Here is a 9,864-nt window from a genome sequence, read left to right on the forward strand (position 1 = left end):
AATAAATGAAGTGATCTACAATGCTATTTGCTTCATGATTTAGCACAGGAAACGGTAAGATATGTGGCATGGGTTGGCTTTTGGGTAGAGCCCCAACAAATTATCAAGGACACTCACCAAAAGTCCTCCAGACGTATTTCTCCAAAAGGAGAACCAACTCAGTAGTGTTTACAGGATCAGCTTTACCTTCTGGCAAGCCTGCTCTTCTATACACCTCAGCCTTTACAGGGAGTTTGATTTCATGACTTGTACTAGACATTTTGCATCAAGGCCAAATGCTATACATTCCCAATCCAAACTCCGGGGGAGAGCAAATATCAAACAATGGATCACCACTGAAGGGTGGTAGTTGCCAGGCAGACACTGTGGCTTCAATGTCTTCTGAGGCACATAAAGATTTCCAGTGATCTGGAAATTCAGGCCAGATGGCTCCTGTGAGACCCAGGCAACTGACAGTCAGTGGCAGCCCATGTACTTCCCACATGAAAGGGTTAAATCCATTATGCAGACATCTCATCCAGAGTGCAGTTGTCATGGCCATGCACATTGCAATATGTATAGTCTTTTAAAGCTATAAAAAGGCCAATTCCACCCCTTACAGAAATGTAATGCACCCACATTGACCAAACAAAAATGCAATCATTGTTTTTTTTGTTGCAAAGCAACCAATGGATCATAGTTGCAGTGTGCATGCTCCTTCAGAGTATTCCTCAATCCCCAGGCATACTACTCCTCCAGCCCCAGTTGATCACAGGCGCAAGTATGTACATGGTGCCGCACACTCCAGGGATAACATGCAATGCTCAAGTTCCTGTAGACTTTTCCCTCCATCTCTAGGCCCATACTGGAGGCATTGGGGCTGGAGGAAGAAGAAGCCAATGGACTACAAATGGGGTGACATCAATGCACTTGCAGTCCATTGAGATCGTCAAGGCCCTCCACCATTACAAACACATTCTAGGATAACCACCAACCTGGGAAGTCCAGCAGCGACGTCACATCAGGAACAGCAATCAGAAAGCATAGAAATAAAAATCTGTAAAATGAAAAGAAAAATTATAATAAATAAAAGAAAAAAAATATCACCACTGAGAAAAAAAAACATTACATGGAAACAAAATACATTACCCAAAATCTCTAAAACAGCCACTCCAAGGTGTGGGCACCATTGTGTCTTTAGGGTTGAGCCCCTTCAATAAGTCCTTAAAATCCAATAATGTAATTCCCCAGCACTGAGTCCAACCAGTACACAGCTTCCCCAGAGAACACAATAGCAGGATGAGGTGAGGGGACGTATTTATAGCCAGGTCATTAGGAGTCCACCTTCCATGCTTGCTGGTTGGTGTAATGAGGACACCCCCAGCTGGTCTCAATTGACCGATGATTTGTAGGGGGAAGGGGGAAGTAGAAGTGTTACAGGAGATGCAGAAAATCCAATGATCAGTTCTGCCATACAGCAAGGCAATGCTATGCGAGCGCAATGAGGCAGATAGCGGGACAGGTTCACTATGACACCCCATTCACACTGAGCGACATGGATACTGTGCTTTTTTCCAGCGCTGAGCGGCTAGGAGCGACATTGCGCGATATTGAGCGACATTGCACATTTAATCGCGCTACATAGCGCGTTTTTTGGGTGGGACTTTGTCGCTGCTACATCGGGCTGTAACCAATCAACAGCGATCTAAATGTGACATCATTCTTTCCTTCCATTTTGCAGTGCAAAAGTGACCCTTCTGTAGCCGCGATATCGCGCAATATCGCCGGTAATGCGTGATTTTGCGCGACACTATAGAGTCTATTGGAGCCGAATCACGCGACATCAGCACAAAAAAAGGGTTGTGTACGAGCGACGAGCTACAGGCGACATTGAGCTTTGAGATGTGAACAGCTCCATTGAAATGCATCGGACGAGCTACGTAGAGCGATATCGCGCGGAAATATACGCGATTTTGCGGCGGAAATTGCGCCATAGACAGAAAACAATGGTAATCCTCTTGTTCTGCGTTGTTGCACTTTGATGTGCAACAACGCAGAATAATAATATGTGCAAATGTGTGTTAAATCGCACAGGTGCGAGGGGGGGGCCTGGTACACTAGCTGCATGCGTTTTTTTTATTGTTTTAATGTTTTATGCAATTTTTGTTTTCCTCAGTGAAAGTGAAATAAAGTAGAGGTTGTCATTTAGGGGGTGGGGTCCTTGATGCCATGCAGTAAAATGCTCACATGTCCATGTTACATGCATTTTTCATGCACTTCCTTTAAGTCTATGGATCCAACGCACTAACAGAAGCACCTGCGCCATTTTCCACGGTGCACAGAAGTGTGTTCCAATAGGTGTGAATGGGGCCCCATAGAAAATAATGGAATTCCTTTGGTGGTGCATTGTCACGTGACAACTGGAGGACGTGAAGACTAGTGTCTGCTGTGTGCCAGCTGTGTGTGTGTGCCAGCTGTGTGTGTGTGCCGTGTGTGTCTGCTGTGTGCCAGCTGTGTGTGTGTGCCAGCTGTGTGTGTGTGCCGTGTGTGTGTACATTTAAAAAATTTCCGATTTTGCTAGGTTTATTTTCTAAAGTGGACAAAATCCCTAAGGCAGAGAGGTCTTGGAGCAAATTTGGGAGGGAGATGCGAGGTTGCTGCACGTAAAACAAAATGTCATCCGCATAAGCAGCAAGTTTGTAATGCTGGTTACCAATCCGGATACCATGTATATCGGGGTTCACACAAATCATAGCCAAAAGCAGTTCTAGGGATATGGCAAATAACAAGGGTGAAAGAGGACACCCCTGCCTAGAGCTCATCGAAGCTGGCCCCCCTACAATTGGCACAAATAAAAACTCCAGTGTGTTTCTTTAGTGCTACACTTGTGCTGTTTTGTGCCACAAAAATTAACATTTGTGCTGCTTTCATTTTTAAGATAATAGCAACTGGTTTTTTTTTTTTTTTTTAAGATGATGACATCACCCTGCCCCTCCAACAACAGCAAAAAGACATGTAACCGGGCTGGCTGGTTAGTTCCATGCTGTCAGGGCACAATAAAAAACAAGACAAGTGAAAGGTGCTAGTTAAAATATTTATTAAGAACAGTGTGCAGAGGAGCAAGCAGAATCATAAACCGGAACAAGCCAAAGTCAGGAGCTGCAGTCGGTAGTCGTACAAGCCAGGTCAGGAACACAGAGATCAACGTTGTAAGGAACAAGCCAGGAGCCAGGAAATCAGCGTCGTCAGGAACAAGCCAGGAGCAGGAGCCAGAGGAGAACGTCAGCCAGGATCGGGTCTTACACAGAATCAGCATACTCAGAGCAGCAGGAATGCAATAGCAGGGAGACCACGCAAGGTAAGGTCAGACAGGACTGAGTGGTTTATATATAGTGAGTGGGGCGACATCATCACTCAGAGACAGGAAACTCCCATCTGACTCTCTCAGATGATGTTCTCCTGTCTGGCCAGAAGAGGGAGCCGGGGAGTAGTGAACAACGTTCCAGAGTCTGTTCAGGCAAAGAAGGAAACACAGGTGAGTAAAATGGCAGCCAAGCCAGAATGCTGCAAACCAGTAAAGTCAGGGAGGAACCTACACACATGTTTGTGCTGGTTTGTACAGTTTAAGTCTCCATTCTATCTCCTTTCTTTTTTGAGTTATTAACTATTTATTAAGGGTCACTAAAGGTCACCCAGTCCCCAAAGAGCCAAAAGATACGTAACCGGGTTAGCTGGGTTAGTGTCACATTTGTGCTGGTTTGTGCCATAAAAATTAACATTTGTGCTGCTTTTATTTTTTAAATAACGACAATTATCCTAAAACCTTTGGTGATCTATAATTCTTATTGTCTTAAAAATGAAAGCAGCACAAATGTTAATTTTTGCGGCACAAAACAGCACAAACGTGGCACTAACCAAGCAGCAAGTTTCATGTCTTGTGGCTGTTGTAGGGGGGCTGGATTACGTCATCATCTTAAAGGAGAACTATGAGGCGGGTGCTTTTCACTCACCTCACAGTTCTAGCCGACCTGTGACAATGAGACTGTCACAGGTCGGCTCAGTAGATCGGGAGGTGAGCGAACACATACCGGCGTTCGCTCACCTCTCAATCCTGTCATAGCTCTCTGCCGTGACAGGGGAGGCGCTGGATTCCCCCCTCCCTGATCCGCCAGCGCTGACTGGCGGAACGGACGGGGGAGGGGGCGGGTACAGCTGGCTCTGCCTTTAGATAGGCAGGGCCAGCTGTCAGTCACGCAGCTGGGCAGATCCAGACATAATTGTCGGGATCCGCTTCAGCTGCGGCGTCTCAGTATAACGCGAGCTACAGCTTGCGGTATACTGAGCCTAGGGTGACGGGAGAACGCTAGTTTGTGTCCTCCCGTTACCCTAAGGAGAACTATGGGGAAGAGACTTAACCCCATAGTTCTCCTTTAAAAAAACAGTTGCTCTTATATTAAAAAATAAAAGCAGCACAAACGTAGAAACACACTGGAGTTTTTATTTGTGCCGATTGTAGGGGGGGGGGGGGGGACAAGACCCCAATAAAACATATGCTAGCCATTGGGGAAACATAAAAGGCCCTTATACAATTGTACTTCATTGGGACAAGTCCAAAATGGTGTAAGGTAGTAAAAAGATTCTCCCAGTCCACCCTATCGAAAGCTAGGAACTTTGTGCATTCCTCTACCGGACGATTTGTTCCGTCCACCAGATCCTCTAGGGATAAAAGTGATCAATGGCTATTGGACCATCAGCTCTCCCATTTCTGTAGCAATCTACAGTTCCGGACAGATTCTCAGAGCTTTGACTCAATTTGGACATACACTTACCCTATTGGAACCTCCGCGTCATATGATATCTATAATCACCTATATGGGGATTCTCTGGAGCCATCCCCCCGAAGTGGCCCTTTTGTCTCTCCTTCCGGGTTCCTGAAAAAGCCAAAAGCAGATTTTATTATGCCATTTCCTGGCTGCAGCCCATCAGCTTATCCTCATTTTTTGGAAGAAGCCCATTACGCCTCTGACCTCCTTCTGGGTAAGTCATGTGAACGATATTATATGGATGGAGGAACTTCTCGTCTCGGACACTAACACCTCCAATCGTTTTCGGCTTAATGGTCCAAATGGCTACATTTTTCAACTTCTGATGATTTTTGCAGATTGTTATGAACCCCCACCCTGTGAGCTGCATATTTTGTCACTCTTTGGGTCATCAAATCCATTATTCTATGCTCTTGCTTTGTTTTTCTTCCTTTTATCTCTTTTCCATGTCTTTTACATTTCTTATCGCTGATCCTCTCAATCCCTATCCTTTCCCTTTCTTCTCTTTAAAGGAGAACTATGGGGTGAAGGCTTTTCCCCATAGTTCTCCTTAGGGTAACGGGAGGACACAAACTAGCGTCCTCCCGTCACCCTAGGCTCAGTATACCGCGAGCTGTTGCTCGCGGTATACTGAGACGCTGAAGCGGATCCTGACAATTGTGCCGGGATCCGCCCAGCTGCATGACTGACAGCTGGCTCTGCCTATCTAGAGGCAGAGCCAGCTGTACCCGCCCCCTCCCCCGTCCGTTCCGCCAGACAGCGCTGGCGGATCGGAGCGGGGAATCCAGCCCCTCCCCTGTCATGGCAGAGAGCCGTGACAGGATCGAGAGGTGAGCGAACGACGGGTTTGTGTTCGCTCACTTCCCAATCTACTGAGCCGACCTGTGACAGTCTCATTGTCACAGGTCGGCTAGAACTATGAGGTGAGTGAAAAGCACTCACCTCATAGTTCTCCTTTAACAAGCAATACATTTTGATAATACCTCTCACTATTTGGAAAGTTACCCATTTTGTTGGACTTTGTAGTATATTTCTAAACAACTTGTATACAGCAGTCCTGGCTATATATTTTGACCTAGATCATTTTAATCCTTCATACTGTTTTCCTACTGTATGTTCTTTATGGTTCATAGTAAGGATGCACAGATACTTTTCGAGTACCAGTGCCGATACTTGGCATTTTCATGAGAACTACCGGGGTTGCAGAGGTTGCAGCTGGGACCGGGCTCTGGCGCTCCACCACTGTCCTGAAGTCATTAGTCTGTATTGTTTTAGAGAAACTGTCACATGACAATAAACAAAAATGTATCAGTACTCGCAAAACTGGTATCTGTGCGTCACTATATTTATATTTATAAATCATACATTAAAACAGAGATGTACAAATCCCGGGAGCTCTGTGTGCTCCTTACACATGACAGCTTCCTCCTAATTTTTAAATTTTTCTCTAGTGTAGTCTTGGAGCTCAAAAGTATCGGTACTTGTACTCGTACTTGTACCGAGTACTGTACTTGGTATCTGCGCAACCCTAGTTCATAGCTACAGTATGTCATGGACTTGGATACTTTGCTTGCCATCTTTAAATTTTAGAATGTGACAAAAGGTCATAAAAATACCTCACACTCTCCCAGACGTTGGTAATTAGTATTATTTTTGCCCACTATAGAAAAAAATTTCTTTGAAAATAACATTTCCTGGTTTGGATCCAAAAATGTTGCCAACCTATTGCTCATCTCTGCTAGCAGGGCTGGAATATGGGTGAGCTCCACAAGCAGCGGCCATGTCATCAAGATTACTAGACATGTGCGATTCGTTTCGTTCCGAATCAAAATTCGGACGAATTTTCGGAAATTCGGACATTCGGATGTATCCGAATTCCGAATTACAGACATAACGAATGCAAACGAATCCGAATTTCCATTTCTGAAATTCGGTAGCGTTCGTACGAACGTTCGTTTCGTTTTCTTTTCTTATTCGTTTCGTTCGTTGGAGCAAAATGACATTAGAGAAGGAGAAAAATATTTTTTCCCCCTCAAATGTTACTTTTGCTGCAAACGAACGAAACGAATAAGAAACGAATAAGAACAGAAAACGAAACGAACGTTCGAACGAACGCTACCGAATTTCGTCCGAATCCGAATTCCGAATCCGAATTGACTTTCACACCTGAATCCTGAAAAACGAAATAACACAAATCCGAATTTAAAACGAAACGAAACTAAACGAATTTTTTGGCAGTGCACATGTCTAAAGATTACATTAGAGGAGATGATGATGCTGACGAGAGAGGTGGCAATAAGACTTGTTGTCAGAACCATAATCAGCAAGACAAAAGGTCACAAAACTGTGGATTAAGGTATTCGTGGGAGTTATAATTATGATTATTCAGGATTTATATAGTGCCTACAGTTTGCACAGAACTTTAAAAAATGAAGGGAGGCAGTACAGTTACAGTACAATTCAATACAGGAGGGTGAGGGGGGTGCTGCTCCAGAGAGCTTACAATCTAGTAGGTAGAAGTAATACAAAAGGTATTCATTGTGAGGGATGAGCTCATGGAAAAAGTACAGTTAGTATGTGGAGGTGGGATAGGCTTCTCAGCAGGATAACCTAAAGGTAGATAGTAGGGATGCACCAATATATCGGCCGCCGAAACATATCGGACGAAAATGGCACTTTTGGCTAAATGCCGAAAGTGCCATTTTCCTGCCGATACATGCGCGCATCCCTGCTTTCTTCTCTCCCCGCTGGGCGCTGCTCTGTGTCCCAGCGGGGAGGAGAGAAAGTGTGACAGCCAGCCGAGCGCTGCGGGAGGAGAGCGCTGTGACCGGCCGGCGTCTCCCCTCCCACACCGCTCAGCCTCCTATCACAGTCTGGCAGAGCGGTGTGTGGGCGGAGACAGCCCGCGCTGTCACAGGAGGATGAGCTCTTCGCCCGCACCGCTCGCTCAGCCTCCTGTGACAGCGTGTGTCAGGAAGTAGAGCGGTACAAGCAGTCAATTGATCACTGAGTGTTTGTAGATAATTGAGGACATGGTATGTTTACTATATCCTCAATTATGAATGAAGGGGAAGTGATCTAGATCCTCTCCTGTCCATTCATGATTGTGGTTATAGTAAACATGCCAAGTTATCAATGAACAGGAACACTCATAGAGGATTCCTGTTTTATAACAGGGGCTGGAGAAAAAGAGATCGAGGACTTTGTGTCTCTGAGGACTCTGTGTCCTCAATCTCTTTTTCTATTTAAAAAGGGAAATATCAGGGGTCTGTTTAGACCCCTAATATTTCCCCGAAGCCCAACAAAAATGTAAGTAAAAAATAAAAATATTTAATAAAAAATGAATAAATTAATACAAATAAATATTAAAAAATGTAAAGGTAGATAGAGTAAGAGATAGCTGACAGATGGTGGAAGGGAGTTGCAGAAAGTGGGAGAGGAGGTGGGCGGAGGTGATGAAGGAGCTAGAAAGCAGGAGGTCTTGAGAGGAGCGGAGTGGACAGTTTGGGTGATATTTTGAGATGAGGTTGGAGATGGATCTGGGAGCAGAGTTGTGGATAGCTTTGTAAATGGTTGTTAATATTAAAAAAAAAATCTCAATAGGCAAGGGGGGAGCCAGTGGAGGGATACAGATTGCTTACGATCATAGAGGAGGACAATAATGATATTTCAATATATGTATGTATTTTTTTATATTTATATTATATATATTTTAAACATAGGAGATACGTCCTATAAAAACTTCAGTGCCCCCCACTATAGCCAGCAATTGCTGGCTGTCAAAGTGATAGATGTTAATTTCAAATGATCAAGCTCAGGATTGTGCTTGGTTGCCTGTTTACTGGCACTTCAGCAGGGCTTCTGATGGCTTCGAACGAGGAAGCGATGAGAGCAGAGTGCTTCCTAATTCAGTGATTACAGAGCAGATCGGAGAGTGGACGTTCCTCGGTCTGCTCCCATTCTTTATCCTGACACTATTTACCATGGTCCCTGGAAGGGGTTGGTGTGCCCACACGCAGCCATGTAAAAGCGATGGGGTGGCTCTATGGCTGCCCGAATCACATTCAGTGAACAACCGGGAGCTGGCTGATGAGAAATGGAAGGAAGGCAAAAAAAAACCCTCACCACAGGATCCACTTCTGCCCACTGAACACCCACCTGTCACCCCAACCAGACCTCACGGCATCACCAGGAGGTCATCACCTGCGTGCTCATCCATCTCATCACACGTGAGTGCCCATTTCTCATTTCCACCCGCTTTCACCTGATTCACTGTTTTTTTCCCCTAGTCTATCCAACTCCACAAAGTTCGCACCATGTTCCCAGGTCCTGCAGAGGCACGGAAAAGCTTGAAAACCACGATGGGGGTTGCGGAGTGAGGGTGGAACACATACTGTATAGTAGAAGTGAACAGCTCTACAGCCATCAAGATCATGTGTACTCAAAAACCCTCCACCTGCATAAAAACAAGTAGATCATAGCTGCAGCAGTTTATTGCGCCCTAATATGTTCTCATAAGGATTTTTGAAATATGTGCAGGCACAAACATTTTTTAGTGACTTGTTTATGCTTTTCTTGTGTACATGCATATAATGTGTAGGTGCTCAAGATTTTTTTTCTAATCACTTACACACCCCAATCATGTCCCTATCTATCCTGCCAGGCTTTCTGTGCACCACTAAGTTGTTCAGCAAATCCCGTACAATAAAAAAAACCACAAAAAAATAAATTTGCAAGAAATAACTATGTGGTGTAAATACGGGCAGTCCCCGAGTTACATACAAGATAGGGACTGTAGGATTGTACTTAAGTTGAATTTGTATGTAAGTCGGAACAGGTACATTTTTTGAAGTGTAACTCAACATTTTTTAGTTTTGGATAGCATAGGGAAGGGTCACGTTTGTTTTGCTGTCTGTTCCCGTAGTTCAGAAGATTATAATATAATTTTTTTTTAAAAATTAATTTAAAATGACACACCAACTTCCGGTTCTGATGAGGTAGAAGTGTCTCCTCAGCTCTCTGTCCCGCTACGGCTTGGATCAACACCCGACTTCTTATCTGG

The 9,864-nt window shown here is 44.6% G+C and overlaps 1 protein-coding gene across 1 annotated transcript in view; it reads right to left on the reverse strand.

The window, feature by feature from the left end:
- LOC108803029 (zona pellucida sperm-binding protein 2-like) overlaps nt 1-9,021 on the reverse strand; it is a gene marked incomplete at its 3' end in the record, with an annotated part of 22,824 nt that extends 13,803 nt beyond the window's left edge. Inside the window, exons 1-2 of the mRNA XM_018574878.1 lie at nt 8,984-9,021; nt 975-1,036 (exon numbers count right to left, since the gene is read on the reverse strand). Coding sequence (XP_018430380.1) covers nt 975-1,036; nt 8,984-9,021 — 100 coding nt within the window. The remainder of the gene's footprint in view (nt 1-974; nt 1,037-8,983) is intronic.
- Nucleotides 9,022-9,864: the final 843 nt, after the last annotated feature.

This window comes from Nanorana parkeri, unplaced genomic scaffold (genome assembly GCF_000935625.1).
Source record: "Nanorana parkeri isolate BGI_ZX_2015 unplaced genomic scaffold, ASM93562v1 scaffold3314, whole genome shotgun sequence".
NCBI lineage: Eukaryota > Metazoa > Chordata > Amphibia > Anura > Dicroglossidae > Nanorana > Nanorana parkeri.